A 23,330-nucleotide genomic window follows, 5' to 3' on the forward strand; every position below is an offset into this window, starting at 1 on the left:
GCTGGCTCCTTAAGTACGGCCCTATCCGTAGATGGTACCGCCACTTGTTCTGATAAGCGTGTGAGCGCCTTATCCACCCTGAGGGGTGTTTCCCACCGCGCCTTAACTTCTGGCGGGAAAGGGTATACCGCCAATAATTTTCTATCGGGGGAAACCCACGCATCATCACACACTTCATTTAATTTATCTGATTCAGGAAAAACTACAGGTAGTTTTTTCACCTCACACATAATACCCTTTTTTGTGGTACTTGGAGTATCAGAAATATGTAACACCTCCTTCATTGCCCTTAACGTGTGGCCCTAAAAGAAAATACGTTTGTTTCTTCACCGTCGACACTGAAATCAGTGTCCGTGTCTGGGTCTGTGTCGACCGACTGAGGTAAATGGGCATTTTACAGCCCCTGACGGTGTTTGAGACGCCTGGACAGATACTAATTTGTTCGCCGGCCCTCTCATGTCGTCAACCGGCTTGCAGCGTGTTGACATTGTCACGTAATTTCCATAAATAAGCCATCCATTCCGGTGTCGACTCCCTAGAGAGTGACATCACCATTACAGGCAATTTGCTCCGCCTCCTCACCAATATTTTCCTCATACATGTCGACACACACGTACCGACATACAGCACACACATAGGGAATGCTCTGATAGAGGACAGGACCCACTAGCCCTTTGGGGAGACAGAGGGAGAGTTTGCCAGCACACACCAAAACGCTATAATTATCCAGGGACAACCTTTATATAAGTGTTCCTCCCTTATAGCATTTTAATATATATACATATCGCCAAATCAGTGCCCCCCCTCTCTGTTTTAACCCTGTTTCTGTAGTGCAGTGCAGGGGAGAGCATGGGAGCCTTCCCACCAGCCTTTCTGTGAGGGAAAATGGCGCTGTGTGCTGAGGAGAATAGGCCCCGCCCCCTTTTCGGCGGGCTTCTTCTCCGGAGTTTTAGATATCTGGCAGGGGTTAAATACATCCATATAGCCTCAAGGGCTATATGTGATGTATTTTTCGCCATACAGGTATTATACATTGCTGCCCAGGGCGCCCCCCCCCAGCGCCCTGCACCCTCCGTGACCGCTGTGTGAAGTGTGCTGACAACAATGGCGCACAGCTGCAGTGCTGTGCGCTACCTGATGAAGACTGAGAGTCTTCTGCCGCCTGGTTCCGGACCTCTTCATCTTCAGCGTCTGCAAGGGGGGTCGGCGGCGCGGCTCCGGGACGAACCCCAGGGCGAGCCCTGTGTTCCGACTCCCTCTGGAGCTATGTCCAGTAGCCTAAGAATCCAATCCATCCTGCACGCAGGTGAGTTGAAAATCTCTCCCCTAAGTCCCTCGATGCAGTGAGCCTGTTGCCAGCAGGACTCACTGAAAATAAAGAACCTAAAAACTTTTTCTAAGTAACTCTTTAAGAGAGCCACCTAGATTGCACCCTTCTCGGCCGGGCACAAAAACCTAACTGAGGCTTGGAGGAGGGTCATAGGGGGAGGAGCCAGTACACACCATGTGATCCTAAAAGCTTGCTTTTGTGCCCTGTCTCCTGCGGAGCCGCTATCCCCCATGGTCCTGACGGAGTCCCCAGCATCCACTAGGACGTTAGAGAAAAATCTATTTCTTGTAGTCCGTAGTGGATGCTGGGACTCCGTAAGGACCATGGGGAATAGCGGCTCCGCAGGAGACAGGGCACAAGAATAAAAGCTTTAGGATCAGGTGGTGTGCACTGGCTCCTCCCCCTATGACCCTCCTCCAAGCCTCAGTTAGGATACTGTGCCTGGACGAGCGTACATAATAAGGAAGGATATTGAATCCCGGGTAAGACTCATACCAGCCACACCAATCACACCGTACAACTCGTGATCTGAACCCAGTTAACAGTATGATAAAACGAAAGGGAGCCTCTGAAAAGATGGCTCACAACAATAATAACCCGAATTTTTGTAACAATAACTATATACAAGTATTGCAGACAATCCGCACTTGGGATGGGCGCCCAGCATCCACTACGGACTACGAGAAATAGATTTATCGGTAAGTAAAATCTTATTTTCTCTGACGTCCTAGTGGATGCTGGGAACTCCGTAAGGACCATGGGGATTATACCAAAGCTCCCAAACGGGCGGGAGAGTGCGGATGACTCTGCAGCACCGAATGAGAGAACTCCAGGTCCTCCTCAGCCAGGGTATCAAATTTGTAGAATTTAGCAAACGTGTTTGCCCCTGACCAAGTAGCTGCTCGGCAAAGTTGTAAAGCCGAGACCCCTCGGGCAGCCGCCCAAGATGAGCCCACTTTCCTTGTGGAATGGGCTTTTACCGATTTTGGCTGTGGCAGGCCTGCCACAGAATGTGCAAGCTGAATTGTACTACAAATCCAACGAGCAATCGTCTGCTTAGAAGCAGGAGCACCCAGTTTGTTGGGTGCATACAGGATAAACAGCGAGTCAGATTTTCTGACTCCAGCCGTCCTGGAAACATATTTTCAGAGCCCTGACAACGTCAAGCAACTTAGAGTCCTCCAAGTCCCTAGTAGCCGCAGGTACCACAATAGGATGGTTCAAGTGAAATGCAGAAACCACCTTAGGTAGAAATTGAGGACGAGTCCTCAATTCTGCCCTGTCAGAATGAAAAATTAAGAAAGGGCTTTTATATGATAAAGCCGCCAATTCTGACACACGCCTGGCTGAAGCCAGGGCTAACAGCATCGTCACCTTCCATGTGAGATATTTTAAGTCCACAGTGGTGAGTGGTTCAAACCAATGTGACTTTAGGAAACTCAACACAACATTGAGATCCCAAGGTGCCACTGGAGGCACAAAAGGAGGCTGTATATGCAGTACCCCTTTTACAAATGTCTGAACTTCAGGCACTGAAGCCAGTTCTTTCTGGAAGAAAATCGACAGGGCCGAAATTTGAACCTTAATGGACCCTAATTTTAGGCCCATAGATAGTCCTGTTTGCCGGAAATGGAGGAAACGACCCAGTTGAAATTCCTCTGTAGGGGCCTTCTTGGCCTCGCACCACGCAACATATTTTCGCCAAATGCGGTGATAATGTTTTGCGGTTACGTCCTTCCTGGCCTTGACCAGGGTAGGGATGACTTCATCTGGAATGCCTTTTTCCTTCAGGATCCGGCGTTCAACCGCCATGCCGTCAAACGCAGCCGCGGTAAGTCTTGGAACAGACAAGGCCCCTGCTGGAGCAGGTCCTTTCTTAGAGGTAGAGGCCACGGGTCTTCCGTGAGCATCTCTTGAAGTTCCGGGTACCAAGTCCTTCTTGGCCAATCCGGAACCACGAGTATAGTTCTTACTCCTCTCCTTCTTATGATTCTCAGTACTTTTGGTATGAGAGGCAGAGGAGGGAACACATACACTGACTGGTACACCCACGGTGTTACCAGAGCGTCCACCGCTATTGCCTGAGGGTCCCTTGACCTGGCGCAATACCTGTCTAGTTTTTTGTTTAGACGGGACGCCATTTTACGTGGGCGACTGACGTGATGTTGTCGGATTGGATCAATACCGCCTGACCCTGAAGCAGGGGTTTCGCTTGACTTAGGGCATTGTAAATGGCCCTTAGTTCCAGAATGTTTATATGAAGAGATGTTTCCATGCTTGACCACAAGCCCTGGAAATTTCTTCCCTGTGTGACTGCTCCCCAGCCTCTCAGGCTGGCATCCGTGGTCACCAGGATCCCATCCTGAATGCCAAATCTGCGGCCCTCTAGTAGATGAGCACTCTGCAGCCACCACAGAAGAGACACCCTTGTCCTTGGCGACAGGGTTATCCGCTGATGCATCTGAAGATGCGATCCGGACCATTTGTCCAGTAGATCCCACTGAAACGTTCTTGCATGGAATCTTCCGAATGGAATCGCTTCGTAAGAAGCCACCATTTTTCCCAGGACCCTCGTGCACTGATGCACTGACACCTGGCCTGGTTTTAGGAGGTTCCTGACTAGCTCGGATAACTCCCTGGCCTTCTCCTCCGGGAGAAACACCTTCTTCTGGACTGTGTCCAGAATCATTCCTAGGAACAGTAGACGTGTCGTTGGAATCAGCTGTGATTTTGGAATATTTAGGATCCACCCGTGCTGACGTAACACTACCTGAGATAGTGCTACTCCGACTTCTAACTGTTCCCTGGACCTTGCCCTTATCAGGAGATAGTCCAAGTAAGGGATAATTAAGATGCCTTTTCTTCGAAGAAGAATCATCATTTCGGCCATTACCTTGGTAAAGACCCGAGGTGCCGTGGACAACCCAAACGGCAGCGTCTGAAACTGATAATGACAGTTTTGTACTACAAACCTGAGGTACCCTTGGTGAGAAGGGTAGATTGGGACGTGGAGATAAGCATCTTTGATGTCCAGAGACACCATATAGTCCCCTTCTTCCAGGTTCGCTATCACTGCTCTGAGTGACTCCATCTTGAATTTGAACCTCTTTATGTAAGTGTTCAAGGATTTCAGATTTAAAATTGGTCTCACCGAGCCGTCCGGCTTCGGTACCACAAACAGCGTGGAATAATACCCCTTTCCTTGTTGTAGGAGGGGTACCTTGATTATCACCTGCTGGGAATACAGCTTGTGAATGGCTTCCAAAACTGCCTCCCTGTCGGAGGGAGACTTTGGTAGAGCAGCCTTAAGGAACCGGCGAGGGGGAAACGCCTCGAATTCCAGTATGTACCCCTGCGATACTACCTGTAGAATCCAGGGGTCCACTTGCGAGTGAGCCCACTGCGCGTTGAAATTCTTGAGACGGGCCCCCACCGTCTCTGAGTCTGCTTGTAAAGCCCCAGCGTCATGCTGAAGACTTGGCAGAAGCAGGGGAGGGCTTCTGCTCCTGGGAAGCGGCTGCATGGTGCAGTCTTTTTCCTCTTCCTCTGCCCTGGGGCAGAAATGAGTGGCCTTTTGCTCGCTTGTACTTATGGGAACGAAAGGACTGAGTTTGAAAAGACGGTGTCTTTTTCTGCTGATGTGAGGTGACCTGGGGTAAAAAGGTGGACTTTCCAGCCGTTGCCGTGGCCACCAGGTCCGATAGACCAGCCCCAAATAACTCCTCCCCTTTATACGGCAATACTTCCATATGTCGTTTGGAATCCGCATCCCCTGACCACTGTCGCGTCCATAATGCTCTTCTGGCAGAAATGGACATAGCACTTACTCTTGATGCCAGGGTGCAAATATCCCTCTGTGCATCACGCATATATAGTAATGCATCCTTCAAATGCTCTATAGTTAACAATATATTGTCCCTGTCCAGGGTATCAATATTTTCAGTCAGGGAATCCGACCACGCGACTCCAGCACTGCACATCGAGGCTGAAGCGATAGCTGGTCGCAGTATAACACCAGTATGTGTGTATATACTTTTTAGGATATTTTCCAGCCTTCTATCAGCTGGTTCTTTGAGGGTGGCCGTATCAGGAGACGGTAACGCTACTTGTTTAGATAAACGTGTGAGCGCTTTATCTACCCTAGGGGGTGTTTCCCAATGCGCCCTAACCTCTGGCGGGAAAGGGTATAGTGCCAATAATTTATTAGAAATTAGCAGTTTTTTGTCGGGGGAAACCCACGCTTTATCACACACCTCATTTAATTCATCTGACTCAGGAAAAACTATTGGTAGTTTTTTCACACCCCACATAATACCCTTCTTTGTGGTACTTGTAGTGTCAGAAATGTTCAATGCCTCCTTCATTGCCGTGATCATGTAACGTGTGGCCCTACTGGACATTACGTTTGTCTCCTCACCGTCGACACTAGACTCAGTATCTGTGTCTGGGTCAGTGTCGACCCACTGAGGTAACGGGCGTTTTAGGGCCCCTGACGGTGTCTGAGACGCCTGGACAGGCACTAATTGATTTGCCGGCTGTCTCATGTCGTCAACAGTTTTTTGCAAAGTGCTGACATTGTCACGTAATTCTTTAAATACGATCATCCAGTCAGGTGTCGACTCCCTAGGGGGTGACATCACCAACCCAGGCAATTGCTCCGCCTCCACATCATTTTCCTCCTCATACATGTCGACACACACGTACCGACACACAGCACACACACCGGGAATGCTCTGATAGAGGACAGGACCCCACCAGCCCTTTGGAGAGACAGAGGGAGAGTTTGCCAGCACACACCAAGCGCTATATATATATATATATACAGGGATAACCTTATATAAGTGTTACTCCCTTTTATAGCTGCTGTTTTTATTATTAGCTGCCAATAGTGCCCCCCCTTCTCTTTTTTACCCTGATTCTGTAGCAGGTCTGCAGGGGAGAGTCAGGGAGCCGTCCTTCCAGCGAAGCTGTGAGGGAAAATGGCGCTTGTGTGCTGAGGAGATAGGCTCCGCCCCTTCACGACGTCCTTATCTCCCGCTTTTTCCTGGAAAAATGGCAGGGGTTAAATACATCCATATAGCCCAGGAGCTATATGTGATGTATTTCTTTTTGCCAACCTAAGGTATATCTGTTATATTGCGTCTCAGGGCGCTCCCCCCCCAGCGCCCTGCACCCTCAGTGACCGGAGTGTGAAGTGTGCTGAGAGCAATGGCGCACAGCTGCAGTGCTGTGCGCTACCTTAGTTGAAGACAGGACCGTCTTCTGCCGCCTATTTCACCGGACCTCTTCGCTCTTCTGGCTCTGTAAGGGGGCCGGCGGCGCGGCTCCGGGACCCATCCAGGCTGAACCTGTGATCGTCCCTCTGGAGCTAATGTCCAGTAGCCTAAGAAGCCCAATCCACTCTGCACGCAGGTGAGTTCGCTTCTTCTCCCCTTAGTCCCACGATGCAGTGAGCCTGTTGCCAGCAGGACTCACTGAAAATAAAAAACCTAAAATAAACTTTTATTCTAAGCAGCTCAGGAGAGCCACCTAGCCTGCACCCTTCTCGTTCGGGCACAAAAATCTAACTGAGGCTTGGAGGAGGGTCATAGGGGGAGGAGCCAGTGCACACCACCTGATCCTAAAGCTTTTATTCTTGTGCCCTGTCTCCTGCGGAGCCGCTATTCCCCATGGTCCTTACGGAGTCCCAGCATCCACTAGGACGTCAGAGAAATAAACACATTGAAAAGGCATGTCGAAAACGGAGCAAAAACCTGTAGAAAACGCCCGCTATTGAATACCCAATGGTCGACTTAGTGTCGATTTTCCGACTGTCTGAAAGCTTGGCACTAATTGAATATCCCTTTTAAACTGAATGTTTGCTTTATCACGTTATCCTTTTAACGGTTGCTAGAACTTTTTTTTGCTGTTGTAAACTCTGTTGTTTTTATTAAAGAATTAAAATGCACACAAACAGTGCAAACAAATCACTCCATAACTCGAGCAATAAAAGAACACAGCCATTAAAAACAAGAGTAATTGCTTAGGTTTTTAAAATAAGCCTTTGAAAACAAGCCTAAGGAAACCACTAGATGGCGATACAACACAAGTTAAAAACATAGAAAGGTTGGCTTCATGTTTTGTATACACATCAACGTAACCAAACATTTCACTTACTAACTGTATAATGATATGTGCCTGAATCTATTCTCTAAAGCTTAAGTGCTAATGGTTTAAGCTCAAACGACAGGTAACAATAATTTTATTTGTGATTATGAACGTGATTTACACAAAAGGAAAGTGTTAGGACAGAGAACACAAAAGGATCAGTGGTTGGGGAAGAGAAGCTGGAAGTTGAAGTCTAAACAAGTATAGGGTACTAGACTACTAAGAAACATAGTAATAATGATGACTCCATGAAAAGTAAAATAAAAAAAAAGTAGAAAAAGTAGAAAATCATCCTGATGTGAAAGAATGTTACCAAATTTAAAGGACAAGTGAAGTCCTCTAACAAATTTTTCTCAGAACAACAACATTTCTCAATTTGCTCTTCAGGTCAAACCTAATTTTGGAATGTCAATTTCGCTGGCAAGATGATGGAGATGTAATTATGTGACTGGTGGTCACAATACAGACAGCTATATCCCGCCCCCCTCTAAATCTATTCCCACGACACCCATAGATTGGTAATAGAACCTGTGATCATCGGATGATGAGAAACAGCAGATTTTCCTATTTGGTTCTCTATAACTTATACAAACTTATTTCCCACCTCTACAGGTGCATTCATGTGCAGAAGGAGTTTGAAGACAGATAATCTTCTGAGATAGTTACATCGCAGACATAGCTAGTCTGCATCTCCCGTAGTGAGAAACCAATAACTGGATAACATGAAATGTTAAAGTTGTTGTAACTGTGATGACGTTTTCAACAATCTACATAAAGAAAACTCAAAAACTCAGCTCAGAAGTTTTTTTTTTTTTTTAAATGATGAGTGATCCATCATTCTTGCAGCATACCAGATGTAGTCCATTTAATGGTCACCATGTCTTAATCCAAGAGCTAAGTAGATCATCAGTACATACATTGCAAGGGAACATTGGGAGACTAGACACGCTCACTCTGCCAGGTTACGGTTTCCATCAACTCCAGTCCCAACAGAGTTTGCTTGTTATTTTGAAAGACTATAATATCTGTACAATCGGAGAGCTGTAATATTGGGCCCGATTTAGACGTGGTTGGAGTATCTATCGCTGCTGCTTACATGGAAGCCGTCCGCTCCCTATCCCCAAAAGGCATCAGACTGTAAATCACTAACCGTCTGATGCCGTACTGCTTCCTACGTCACTGAACACCGGTCCTTTGCGGGATGTGCCCCAGTAACAATGGGACCTGAGTCAGGTCCATTGTCACTTACTAAACAGTGTTTTGATGGCATCCCTTCAGTGTCATCAGGGAAACTTGGGTATGTTTACAAATAACCAACCCACTACTGTAGATTTTTATGTATATTACAGAAGTCGCCTTGGAGACCAATGACCTGTGTATGGACACAAACCCCCCTGCTGATTAATATATCCTGATGGTTTACAGTAGGACCTACATCATTCCATACACACAGATTTGTGCTCCAACAGGACTGTCAGAGAAGGCACAAGTCTGGGCTGACTTCTAGGAGGCGGTGGGTGGTCTAGGTACAGTAAGTATACATCTAGCCAGGTAGTCAGGTCCAGTGATAAGAATAACATTTGTTACTGGAAGAATTATGCGTGGAGATCGATACAACAACATTAACGGGGTATGAATAATATATACTGTGCTAAATCATTTAAGAAGAAAGTTGAAGGCACTGTTTTATTAGCTTAAAAAAATACTACACAAAACTTACAGCAACAAATGAATCTACTTAAATGAAACAGTATAATAAACTTAACGTATCAAGCGTTTATTCATTACCTCCATCGCCATCATCAGATCCTTTAAAGCTGGGCTCTTTCAGCATGTCCAGCTCTGCCAGCATCCGCACATACAGAGTATTGTGGCGGAAGGAGGGATAAAACCGTTCATCCCGCAGCATGATGTCGTACACCTTATCACACAAATAATCTATGTAAGTACATATGCATTCTTTCATTTCAGTTGGAGTAAAAATAAGATTTTACTTACCGGTAAATCTATTTCTCGTAGTCCGTAGTGGATGCTGGGGACTCCGTAAGGACCATGGGGAATAGACGGGCTCCGCAGGAGACATGGGCACTTTAAGAAAGAATTTAGGTTCTGGTGTGCTCTGGCTCCTCCCTCTATGCCCCTCCTCCAGACCTCAGTTAGAGAAACTGTGCCCAGAAGAGCTGACAGTACAAGGAAAGGATTTTGGTAATCCAGGGCAAGAATCATACCAGCCACACCAATCACACCGTATAACCTGAGTTTATAACAACCAGTCAACAGTATGACAACAACAGAGCATCAGATCCAACCCTGATGCAACCATAACATAACCCTTATTGAAGCAATAACTATATTCAAGCATTGCAGAAGAAGTCCGCACTAGGGACGGGCGCCCAGCATCCACTACGGACTACGAGAAATAGATTTACCGGTAAGTAAAATCTTATTTTCTCTAACGTCCTAGTGGATGCTGGGGACTCCGTAAGGACCATGGGGATTATACCAAAGCTCCCAAAAGAGCGGGAGAGTGCGGATGGCTCTGCAGCACCGATTGAGCAAACACAAGGTCCTCCTCAGCCAGGGTATCAAACTTGTAGAACTTTGCAAAAGTGTTTGAACCTGACCCAGTAGCCGCTCTGCAAAGCTGTAATGCCGAGACCCCTCGGGCAGCCGCCCAAGAAGAGCCCACCTTCCTAGTGGAATAGGCCTTAACTGATTTTGGCAGCGGCAATCCAGCCGCAGAATGAGCCTGCTGAATCGTGTTACAGATCCAGCGAGCAATAGTTTGCTTTGAAGCAGGAGCACCAAGCTTGTTGGAAGCATACAGGAGAAACAAAGACTCTGTTTTCCTGACCCTAGCCGTTCTGGCTACATAAACCTTCAAAGCCCTGACCACATCAAGCAACTCGGAATCCTCCAAGTCAGTAGTAGCCACAGGCACCACCATAGGTTGGTTTATATGAAAGGATGAAACCACTTTCGGCAGAAATTATGGACGGGTCCGCAATTCTGCTATATCCGCATGGAAAACCAGATAGGGGCTTTTATGTGACAAAGCCGCCAACTCTGACACACGCCTAGCCGAAGCCAAGGCTAATAGCATGACCACCTTCCACGTGAGATATTTCAACTCCACCGTTTTGAGTGGTCCAAACCAGTGGGATTTCAGGAAACTCAACACCACGTTAAGATCCCAAGGTGCCACTGGAGGCACAAAAGAGGGCTGAATATGCAGCACTCCCTTTACAACCGTCTGAACTTCAGGTAGAGAAGTCCACTCCTTTTGAAAGAAAATGGATAGGGCCGAAATCTGGACCTTAATGGAACCCAATTTTAGGCCCAAATTCACTCCTGACTGCAGGAAGTGAAGGAACGGCCCAGCTGGAATTCCTCCGTAGGGGCATTCCTGGCCTCACACCAAGCAACATATTTTCGCCATATACGGTGATAATGTTGAGCTGTTACGTCCTTCCTAGCCTTTATCAGCGTAGGAATGACCCCATCCGGAATGCCTTTCTCTGCTAGGATCTGGCGTTCAACCGCCATGCTGTCAAACGCAGCCGCGGCAAGTCTTGGAACAGACAGGGCACCTGTTGCAACAAGTCCTGTCTTAGAGGAAGAGGCCACGGTTCCTCTGTGAGCATTTCTTGCAGATCTGGATACCAAGTCCTTCGTGGCCATTCTGGAACAATGAATATTGTTCTCACTCCTCTTTTTCTTATTATCCTCAGCACCTTGGGTATGAGAGGAAGAGGAGGGAATACATAGACCGACTGGAACACCCACTGTGTCACCAGGGCGTCTACAGCTATCATCTGAGGGTCTCTTGACCTGGCGCAATACCTCTGTAGCTTTTTGTTGAAGCGGGATGCCATCATGTCCACCTGTGGCAGTCCCCACCGACTTGCAATCTGTGCGAAGACTTCCTGATGAAGTCCCCACTCTCCCGGGTGGAGGTCGTGTCTGCTGAGGAAGCCTGCTTCCCAGTTGTCCACTCCCGGGATGAACACTGCTGACAGTGCGCTTACGTGATTCTCCGCCCAGCGAAGAATTCTGGTGGCTTCCGCCATCGCCACTCTGCTCCTTGTGCCGCCTTGTCGGTTTACATGAGCCACTGCGGTGATGTTGTCTGACTGAATCAGAACCAGTTGGTCGCGAAGCAAGTTCTCCGCTTGACACAGGGCGTTGTATACGGCCCTTAGCTCCAGGATGTTGATGTGAAGGCAAGTCTCTTGACTTAACCACAGACCTTGGAAATCTCTTCCCTGTGTGACTGCTCCCCACCTTCGGAGGCTTGCATCCGTGGTCACCAGGACCCAGTCCTGAATGCCGAATCTGCGGCCCTCTAGAAGGTGAGCGCTCTGCAGCCACCACAGAAGAGAAACCCTGGCTCTGGGGGATAGGGTGATTAACCGATGCATCTGAAGATGTGATCCGGACCACTTGTCCAGTACGTCCCATTGAAAGGTCCTCGCATGGAACCTGCCGAAGGGTATGGCCTCTATGAGGCCACCATCTTTCCCAGGACTCGAGTGCAGTGATGCACTGACACCTGTTTTGGTTTTAATAGGTTCCTGACCAGTGTCATGTGTCTAGAATCATGCCCAGGAAAGGCAGACTAGTCGTAGGAACCAACTGCGACTTTGGAATATTTAGAATCCAGCCGTGTTGCCGTAACACTTCCAGAGAAAGTGCTACGCTGATCAGCAACTGCTCTCTTGATCTCGCCTTTATGAGGAGATCGTCCAAGTATGGGATAAGTGTGACCCCTTGCTTCCTCAGGAGTACCATCATTTCCGCCATCACCTTGGTAAATATTCTCGGTGCCGTGGAGAGACCAAACGGCAACGTCTGAAATTGGTAATGACAATCCTGTACCACAAATCTGAGGTACGCCTGATGAGGTGGCTAAATGGGGACATGAAGGTATGCATCCTTTTTGTCCAGAGACACCATAAAATCCCCCCCTTCCAGGCTTGCGATGACCGCTCTCAGCGATTCCATCTTGAACTTGAACCTTTCCAGGTATATGTTCAGGGATTTTAAATTCAATATGGGTCTGACCGAACGGTCCGGTTTCGGGACTACAAACATGGTCGAATAATAACCCCTTCCCTGTTAAAGGAGGGGAACCTTGACCACCACCTGTTGAAGATACAATTTGTAAATTGCAGTTAACACTATTTCCCTCTCGTGGGGGGAAGCTGGTTGGGCCGATTTGAGGTATCGGTGAGGGGGCAGCTCTTCGACTTCCAGCTTGTATCCCTGAGACACAATTGTTATTGCCCAGGGATCCACCTGGAAGTGAACCCACTTGTGGCTGAAATTGTGCCCCCACCAGGCCTAGTTCCACCTGTGGATCCCCAGCGTCCTGCGGTGGATTTTGTAGAGGCTGGGGAGGACTTCTTCTTTCCTCTGCCCCTGCCTCTGGCAAGAAAGGACGCACCTCGGACTTTCTTGCTTTGTGATCGAAAGGACTGCATTTGATAATGTCGTGCTTTCTTAGGCTGTGCGGGAATATAAGGCAAAAGATCAGAATTACCAGCTATAGCTGTGGAGACCAGGTCCGAGAGTCCTTCTCCACACAATTCCTCAGCCTTGTAAGGTAAACCTTGCATATGCCTCTTTTAGTCGGCATCACCTGTGCATGTTCCACAGGACATGTCTAGCAGAAATCGACATAGCGTTGACTCTAGAACCCAGTAGACTAATGTCTCTTTCGGCATGTTTTATATATATATATATATATATATACGAGAAAAAGAACCAGCGGCACTCTGGGTCTTATGAGATAGTAATCTTTGTATTAAAACATCAATGAAAAGAACATCAACGTTTCGGGGAGTTAAACCCCTTTGTCAAGATGTGAGGTACCTCACATCTTGACAAAGGGGTTTAACTCCCCGAAACGTTGATGTTCTTTTCATTGATGTTTTAATACAAAGATTACCATCTCATAAGACCCTGAGTGCCGCTGGTTCTTTTTCTCGTATTTCAATCCAACTCTGAGGGCATCTGGGCAACCATTACCCACTCTCAAAGGAGTGCTGGGCTGATTCTTCACGAAATATTTATATATATATATATATATATATATATATATATAACAGCATCTTTTATATATATATATATATATATATATATATATGTATACACATACTAGGGTCTCAATGTCCACGCTGCTGCAGCGCTATAACCCCATGCCGACACAATCGCCGGTCTGAGTAGTGTACCAGCATGTGTGTAAATGGACTTCAAAGTACTTTTACTGCATGCTATCTGCAGGATCCCTGAGGATAGCTGTTAAGTCAGCGCTACCTTTTGGGTAAACCTGACAAGCTTTGTCCACCCTAGGGGAAGATTCCCATTGTACCCTGGCCCTAGTAGGGAAAGGATACTCCCTGAGAATTCTTTGTGGGAAGCTGCAGCTTCTTGTCTGGAGATTCCCGCTCTTTTTCTTCATGAGAGGAGGGAAATTTACCTCAGCTTTCTTCCCCTTAAACATGTGTACCCTTGTGTCAGGGACAGATGAGTCATCAGTGATATGCAAAACATCTTTCATTACAATAATCATATATTGAATACTTTCCTGCCATTTTGGCTGTAACTTTGCATTATCGTAGTCGACACTGGAGTCAGACTTTGTGTCGATATCAGTGTCTATTATTTTGGATAGTGAGCGTTGTGAGACTCTGAATGTCTCTGCGACATAGGGACAGACATGGGTAGATTCCCTGTCTGTTCTCTAATCTTTTGTGCAATAAATTTACCTCAGCACTTAATTTCACATATCCAATCAGGTGTCGGCGTTGTCGACGGAGACACCACACACACATTTGCTCCATCACCTCCTTAGAAGAGCCTTTTACCTCAGAAATGTCGACACACACGTACCGACACACCACACACTCAGGGAATGCTCATCTGAAGATAATTCTCCCACAAGGCCCTTTGGAGAGACAGAGAGAGAGTATGCCAGCACACACCCCAGCGCTATATGACCCAGGAAAAAACACAGCAATTTAATGTTTACCCAGTAGCGCTGTTATTATCTGCGCCAAATTATGTGCCCCCCCTCTTCTTTAAAACCCTCTCTTCTACCGTGGTATAAGCAGGGGAGAGACCGGGGAGCTTCCTCTCAGCGGTGCTGTGGAGAAAAAACATGGCGCTGGTGAGTGCTGAGGAAGAAGCCCCGCCCCCTCGACGGCGGGCTTCTGTCCCGCTTAAATATACATTTTCTTGGCGGGGGCTCATACATATATACAGTGCCCAACTGTATATATGTGTACTTTTGCCAAAAGAAGGTCCAAATTCTGCCCAGGGCGCCCCCCCCCCCCCTGCGTCCTGCACCCTTACAGTGACCGGAGTATGTGAGGTGTGTGGGAGCAATGGCGCACAGCTGCAGTGCTGTGCATTACCTCAGTGAAGAACGGAGTCTTCTGCAGCCGATTTCGAAGTCTTCTTGCTTCTCATACTCACCCGGCTTCTGTCTTCCGGCTCTGCGAGGGGGGCGGCGGCGCGGCTCTGGGATCGGACGGCGAGGGTGAGATCCTGCGTACGATCCCTCTGGAGCTAATGGTGTCCAGTAGCCTAAGAAGCAGGACCTAGCTTCAGAGAGTAGGGCTGCTTCTCTCCCCTCAGTCCCTCGATGCAGGGAGTCTGTTGCCAGCAGAGCTCCCTGAAAATAAAAAACCTAACAAAATACTTTCTCTCAGCAAACTCAGGAGAGCTCACTGAAAAGCACCCAGCTCGCTCTGGGCACAGTATCAAACTGAGGTCTGGAGGAGGGGCATAGAGGGAGGAGCCAGAGCACACCAGAACCTAAATTCTTTCTTAAAGTGCCCATGTCTCCTGCGGAGCCCGTCTATTCCCCATGGTCCTTACGGAGTCCCCAGCATCCACTAGGACGTTAGAGAAAACAACCTATTTTAAACACAATACAAAAAAAAAAAAAAAAACGAGCGTCACCGGTATAAAATGCTATGCACAGAATGAGTTAAGGTTTATATATGACCGAACTCAATAAATGTCATATTCACACCTAATGCGTGGCAGTAAAGAAACCGGAAAGCATTGTGCTTATTTACTTCTATCCATAGAGAAGACAAAGTATTCCTGCGTCTGTACAGAAATCAGCATGGTGCCACAGTCCATATGGCACATCAATCCTATGAGATATTAGTAGATTATTTACTATCATATGCCAGGTGTGCAGGAACCAGAGCTATAATAAGACCACATGGGACTTTAGGCAACATACTGGTTTGAAGCCGGCTTCCCAATCCCTATTTGTCCCAAATAGGTTTATGGTAAGTCTGGGTCTCTAAGAGCCCACTGGACTCGAGGCGGAAGACTATGGTGCCACAAGGAAGACCTGGTACTAGCAGGAACCCAGAGTCAGATAATGAAACACTACAGGTTACTACACTCTTGTACTGATTATAGACACTTTCATTATAAACATGTCTGCACTGCCCTACAACAATATGTGCACATATACAACAAATTCACTTGTCCCTTCTCTATTAACTCTTTCATTAAAAAATGAAAGCTCTAGAACAGCAGTGGAATTCGGGTGTAGATCATTGGGTCTACCCTGTCTAGGTCGACAGTCACTAGGCCGACCACTTTTGGTTGACATGCACTAAGTCGACACCCGAAAAAGGATAACACGGTGTGAAGGTCGACATGAGTTTATTTTTGTTCTATTGGTGCCGTTTACTCCGTAACATTGAAGGGAACCTCAATTAGTGCACCGCTTCGCTCGCCATGCTTCAGGCAGGTTACTATTCCCAGTCCACGTGGATCGTAAGTATGAAAAACGTTAAAAAAATGAAGAAAAAAAGTGAAAAACTCATGTCGACGTTTTCCTGTGTGGACCTTCTGTCAATGTCGACCTTGGAACTATGTCAACCTAATGCATGTTGACCAACAGTGGTCGACCTAATTACGGTCGACCCAAGTGTAGTTGACCTAACCACCGCATATTGTGGAATTCATACAGAAGACAGTTCTGCTGAGATCAGTTCTGTGACTGGATGTGCATATATTCATGAGTGATACATCTTCATGGATCCAAACATTGTAGCTTCATGCATTCTTTATATTCTGCAACTTGGAATTTGGTGTAATGTGAAAAAGAAAAGTAAAGTAAACAAAAATGTACGAATAATAATTGATAGGCTGAATGTAACACGTATATGAAGGCACCCACCTTTCTCTGGACCTCATCAAAGATCTCAGGTGTTGGCTCCTCATTGGACACCACGTAATCCAACTTTGCTAGCAAGTTGTCATCAATCTGAACTCTAGGCGATGCCTGCAAGAGATATCAATAGCCGGAGGCATTATTCAATCTAAAAGACATACAGCCGCTATTCCTTCTGTTCTAGTATTGCCTGGTTAAAATGTGAAACAAAGTTTTGAAACAGTTGCAATAAGGCCACACCAGTCAATGAAGAAAAACGGTAAAGTAATCCTACAGGCGGACAATTCATTGTTCCAGAGATAATGGTTATTGTAAAATGTAATATAATACAGGATGTAACATTTTTATATACTGTACGGCAAGTTACACATTTGTTTATAAATGAATAATCAAGGAAAATGCATCCAGTGCGGTCTAGTTTCACATTCATATTTACCAGAAAGTCACTATTTAGCTTTTCTTTACCCAGCAACAATACATACACAATTAGCCACAAATAAGCGGGAGTAATAAATAAATAAATAAATGTAATTTAGCCGTTTACATATATAAGAAAGCTAAGGACAAAAACAAAACTTTTAGTCATTTTTCAAGAAGTGATTGGCCAACCTATGGCTCTATAGCAGTTGTAAAGCTACAAGTCCCAGCATGCCCTGCCACATATTTTGCTATTAGGAAATGCTAAATCTGTGGCAGGTATGCAGGAATGTGTAGTTTCACAACAGGTGGAGAGCCACAGGTTGGCAAGGCCTAGTTTACATGCTGTACTTCAAAATCACTGCATATTTGGCCTATTTCCAAAGACTGACTCTAGGTCAGTAAGGTGATAGAACTGTGCCCCAAGAAGATGCTCTACCTTTATACACAAGAGAGGGAGAACTGAATGCGTGAACCCCCTCACAGCCACCAAGTTCTAAGTTTGTGTTCTCTGCAGTAATGCTGCATGCTGAATGATGCTCGATGAACTGAAAATTATAACTGCAGCAACAATTAAGAGAAGCTACAGATGGAGCCACATTTATCTTGACTTCTTTGCTGCGCCTAGGCACACCATGATTTATTAACATAAGTCTTTCATCTATTGTTCTCAGCTGCAATACAATACAGAGAACAATACATCAGGGGATTAAGTCTGACTGACCTGGCTCAATTAATCCTATTAAAGGCCAAGATAAACATGGCTCCATCTGTATACCCACATGGCCATAAGTTGTGACCTCAAATGTATAAGATGTCTTGAAGGAATCCAAAGTTCTGAGTTTTAGAATTCAAAAGTTCACCATTTAGCTTGGGTGCTTCTGAAAAACCTAGTTATATGTGTTCCAGTTCCCCACCTCCCTTTAGAATGTAAGCTCTCGGACAGTGCCCTCTGCACACTTGTTCTTCCTCTTGCACTATTCTTATTCCCACTGCTCCTTGTCCACCTTAGTGATTCTGATGCCGTCTGGTTGCTCATACAATGGGTATAGGAACATTGTAAAGTTGTATACTGTGTTGCCCTGTACGTGGATTACATGCTATGTTTGTATTCGTGTTGTATCCTTATGCGATTGTTCTCTGTTGTGTATTGCATTTATGTTGTTTATATTAAAATTGTCGTTAGGTCTACTCTGTGTAGGGTGGTGTCTACACTTTGGGGCGCATAATAAATAGAAGACAATAATATTATGCTAACACTAAAACATGGGTTTTTAAACTCTCTTGCTGATTTAAATTTCTGTACAAATCTGCCATCATCATACCTTTTCTGATAAGTACTGGTCAAATACTCCAACAGCAGCGGCTCCTAAAAGGCCCATAGTTTGGTTGGTTTGATGTTTCCCATCCCTTTGGTGGCTCCGTAACACCTCCAGCTGTTGCTGTGCAGTTACCCTGTATCCTTCCACCGTAAGCCAGAAGAAGAGGTGTGCCTGTCCTCCGGTCTGCTGCATAAAATCTACACAGGAACAATCACAGAAGTGATTAAAAAAGACAAACATACACTAAACAGGCTCCAAGCCATAAGGAATACTAGAAAGCCAAACAATTCTCTCCATAGAAAGTCTGTATGACAAAACGGACATGTACATTTTTTGTGTGCTTTTGTGCAAAGTTAAATGAGAAAATAAGTCAACAAGTTTTTGATGCAAATCTTAATTTAACAATTCAATAAGTCAACGCAGTTGCATAAAGATAAGAAAATAAAATTGCTATATATTCATAATTATCTCTGTTTGCAATAACTGTTTTTATCCTCTTCAATCTCAGCGGCTGCACTCTATGCATTCATGATGTGCTAGTCTGTTCTGTATAGAAAGCCTAACTGAAGCTATCTATAAGGAGGACAAGAGTTATTCCTCATTAGGAGGAGAATGTCAGCTCTTAGGGTCAGCTGAAAGGAGCAAAAGAAAGCAGTCTCGATTGTGTAGTTGGGTTTAACATCAAATGAGCATTTTATGAAAACCGAAAAAATTTGTACATATACATTGATATTGTGTTTAGCATATATTATTCTCCACCTTCCCATCAATATTATGGCATTGAGTATTTGGTGTTAGAGAGGCAGACGCACTAAATACAGTACAGTATATCCTGAGGAACAATGATAACTCTGTAGAAAGGATCAGATTATAATGGATTTTAACAAGTGAGTCCGCATGATCCACTGCCTATTTGGTGCTTAGCTTTATAAAGCTCATTTGTGATTTGTATTCCATGTAATGATGTCACCCACTCCACACACACAAAAATGTGTTTATTTCATTATGTTCTATAGGGGTCATTGAGACCCGGCCACATCAGTGGCTCGCAATGCAGCTGCGCAGCCACACACACTGCGGTCGCATTCCCGATGGATGAGACTGCAATGTGATTGACAGCGACGGACGTTGCGGAGGCGCAGTTATGGCGTTGCGGGGTCGGCGTTGGGAAAACGGGGACGGCGTTTTCAGGGCGGCTGCGGGACATCACATGCAGCCACTCCAATAAAAATAAATGACAGCCCGACAGCGCGCCAGGGGTCAACCTGCGTTCCGATGAATTGCGGACGCAGCGGGAGGAAGCCTCACACATGCTGGACAGATTGCCCTGTGCTGGGTGAGCCCCAGCATGTGCAGAGATGAACGCAGATCTGGCTGCGTATGCAGCGATCTGCATTCATCTCTGAATAACCCCCTATAGTCACTATAGCGCTGTTAAATGCCAAACAAATGTAATCAGCTTTCAATGCTAAACAGGCCAAGTATTATATTACACATTTAACTAACATAAGATACAAAAAAAAAAAAAAAAAACATTAGCAATAAAAAACAAAAAAAACCTGCTTTCTCGAGCAGGCAAATTTATTCACAGCATCAGCAAGAGCATTATCAAGCGTTTACAAATAATGGTCTCCTGCCTATATATAGAAATTAACTTTATAATAAGATTTTACTCACCGGTAAATCTATTTCTCGTAGTCCGTAGTGGATGCTGGGGACTCCGTAAGGACCATGGGGAATAGCGGCTCCGCAGGAGACTGGGCACAGCTAAGAAAGAATTAGGACTACCTGGTGTGCACTGGCTCCTCCCACTATGACCCTCCTCCAGACTTCAGTAAGGATACTGTGCCCGGAAGAGCTGACACAATAAGGAAAGGATTTTGAATCCCGGGTAAGACTCATACCAGCCACACCAATCACACCGTATAACTCGTGATATTATACCCAGTTAACAGTATGAACATAACAGAGCCTCTCAACAGATGGCTCAACCATAACCCTTTTAGTTAACAATAACTATATACAAGCATTGCAGACAGTCCGCACTTGGGACGGGCGCCCGGCATCCACTACGGACTACGAGAAATAGATTTACCGGTGAGTAAAATCTTATTTTCTCTAACGTCCTAGTGGATGCTGGGGACTCCGTAAGGACCATGGGGATTATACCAAAGCTCCCAAACGGGCGGGAGAGTGCGGATGACTCTGCAGCACCGAATGAGAGAACTCAAGGTCATCCTCAGCCAGGGTATCAAATTTGTAGAATTTTCCAAACGTGTTTGCCCCTGACCCAGTAGCAGCTCGGCAAAGTTGTAAAGCCGAGACCCCTCGGACAGCCGCCCAAGAAGAGCCCACTTTCCTCGTGGAATGGGCTTTTACAGATTTAGGCTGCGGCAGGCCAGCCACAGAATGCGCAAGCTGAATTGTGCTACAAATCCAGCGAGCAATAGTCTGCTTTGAAGCAGGAGCACCCATCTTGTTTGGTGCATACAGGATAAACAGCGAGTCAGTCTTCCTGACTCCAGCCGTCCTGGAAACATACATTTTCAAGGCCCTGACTACGTCCAGTAACTTGGAGTCCTCCAAGTCCCTAGTAGCCGCAGGCACCACGATAGGTTGGTTCAAGTGAAAAGCTGATACCACCTTAGGAAGAAACTGGGGACTAGTCGTCAATTCTGCCCTATCCATATGGAAAATCCAATAGGGGCTTTTGCATGACAAAGCTGCCAATTTTGCCACCCGCCTTGCCGAAGCCAAGGCCAAAAGCATGACCACTTTCCACGTGAGATATTTTAAATCCACGGTTTTGAGTGGCTCAAACCAATGTGACTTTAGGAAACCCAACACCACGTTGAGGTCCCACGGTGCCACTGAATATGCAGCACTCCCTTGACAATGTCTGAACTTCAGGCAGTGAAGCCAGTTCCATTTTGGAAGAAAATCGATAGAGCCGAAATCTGGACCTTAATGGAACCCAATTGTAGGCCCATAGTCACCTCTGACTGTAGGAAGTGCAGAAATCGACTTAGCTGAAATTTCTCCTTTGGGGCCTTCCTGGCCTCACAGTACGCAACATATTTCCGCCATATGCGGTGATCATGGTTAGCGTTCACTTCTTTCCTAGCTTTAAATAGCGTAGGGATAACTTCCTCCGGAATTCCCTTTTCCTTCAGGATCCGGTTCAACCGCCATGCCGTCAACGCAGCCGCGGTACGTCTTGAAACAGACAGGCCCCCTGCTGCAGCAGGTCCTGTCTGAGCGGCAGAGGCCATAGGTCCTCTGAGATCATTTCTTGGAGTTCTGGTTACCAAGCTCTTCTTGGCCAACCCGGAACAATGAGTATAGTTCTTACTCCTCTCCTTCTTATTATTCTCATTACCCTGGGTAAGAGAGGCAGAGAAGGGAACACATACACCGACTGGTACACCCACGGGGTTACCAGAGCGTCCACAGCTATCGCCTGAGGGTCCTTGACCTGGCGCAATATCTTTGTAACTTTTAGTTGAGGCGGGACGCCATCATGTCCACCTGTGGCCTTTCCCAACGGTGTACAATCATTTGGAAGACTTCTGGATGAAGTCCCCACTCTCCCGGGTGGAGGTCATGTCTTCTGAGAAAGTCTGCTTCTCAGTTGTCCACTCCGGGAATGAACACTGCTGACAGTGCTAACACATGATTTTCCGTCCATCGGAGAATCCTTGTGGCTTCTGCCATCGCCATCCTGCTTCTTGTGCCGCCCTGTCGTGTACATGAGCGACCGCCGTGATGTTGTCTGACTGGATCAGCACCGGCCGGTGTTGAAGCAGGGGTCTAGCCTGACTTAGGGCATTGTAAATGGCCCTTAGTTCCAGAATATTTATGTGTAGGGAAGTCTCCTGACTTTTCCATAGCCTTGGAAGTTTCTTCCCTGTGTGACTGCCCCCCAGCCTCGAAGGCTGGCATCCGTGGTCACCAGGACCCAGTCCTGTATGCCGAATCTGCGGCCCCCTAGAAGATGAGCACTCTGCAGCCACCACAACAACGACACCCTGGCCCTTGGAGACAGGGTTATCCGCCGATGCATCTGAAGATGCGACCCGGACCACATGTCCAACAGATCCCACTGGAAAATCCTTGAATGGGACCTGGCGAATGGAATTTCTTCGTAAGAAGCTACCATCCTTCCCAGGGCTCGCGTGCATTGATGCACCGACACCTGTATACGTATTAGGAGGTCTCTGTCTAGAGACGACAACTCCTTGGACTTCTCCTCCGGGAGAAACCCTTTTTATCCTGTTCTGTGTCCAGAACCATACTCAGGAACAGTAGACGCGTCGTAGGAACCAGCTGCGACTTTGGAATATTCAGAATTCAGCCGTGCTGTTGTAGCACTTCCCGAGATAGTGCTACTCCGCCGAACAACTGCTCCCTGGACCTCGCCTTTATAAGGAGATCGTCCAAGTACGGGATAATTATTTCGGCCATTACCTTGGTAAATACCTCGGTGCCGGGGACAGACCAACGGCAACGTCTGGAATTGGTAATGACAATCCTGTACCACAATTTTTAGGTACTCCTGGTGAAAAGGGTAAATAGGGACATGCAGGTAAGCATCCTTGATGTCCAGTGATACCCTCCAGGCTTGCAATAATCGCCCTGAGCGATTCCATTTCGAACTTGAACCTTCGTATATAAGTGTTCAAGGCTTTCAATTTTAGAATGGGTCTCACCGAACCGTCTGGTTTCGGTACCACAACATTTTGGAATAGTAACCCCGGCCTTGTTGAAGGAGGGGTACCTAGATTTCACCTGCTGGAAGTGCAGCTTGTGAATTGCCGCCAGTACTACCTTTCTCCGAGGGCAGCAGGCAAGGCTGAGGTGAGGTAACGGCGAGGGGGAGTCGCCTCGAACTCCAGCCTGTATCCCT

At 46.6% G+C, this 23,330-nt stretch overlaps 1 protein-coding gene across 3 annotated transcripts in view; it reads right to left on the minus strand.

The window, feature by feature from the left end:
• SNX13 (sorting nexin 13) overlaps positions 1–23,330 on the minus strand; it is a 266,302-nt gene that overhangs the window by 82,792 nt on the left and 160,180 nt on the right. For all 3 annotated transcript variants that reach the window (XM_063921738.1, XM_063921739.1, XM_063921741.1), the window contains 3 exons: positions 18,428–18,621; positions 16,692–16,796; positions 9,266–9,398 (listed from right to left, as the gene is read on the minus strand). In XM_063921738.1, coding sequence (XP_063777808.1) covers positions 9,266–9,398; positions 16,692–16,796; positions 18,428–18,621 — 432 coding nt within the window. The remainder of the gene's footprint in view (positions 1–9,265; positions 9,399–16,691; positions 16,797–18,427; positions 18,622–23,330) is intronic.

This window comes from Pseudophryne corroboree, chromosome 5 (assembly GCF_028390025.1).
Source record: "Pseudophryne corroboree isolate aPseCor3 chromosome 5, aPseCor3.hap2, whole genome shotgun sequence".
In the NCBI taxonomy this organism is placed as follows: Eukaryota; Metazoa; Chordata; class Amphibia; order Anura; family Myobatrachidae; genus Pseudophryne; species Pseudophryne corroboree.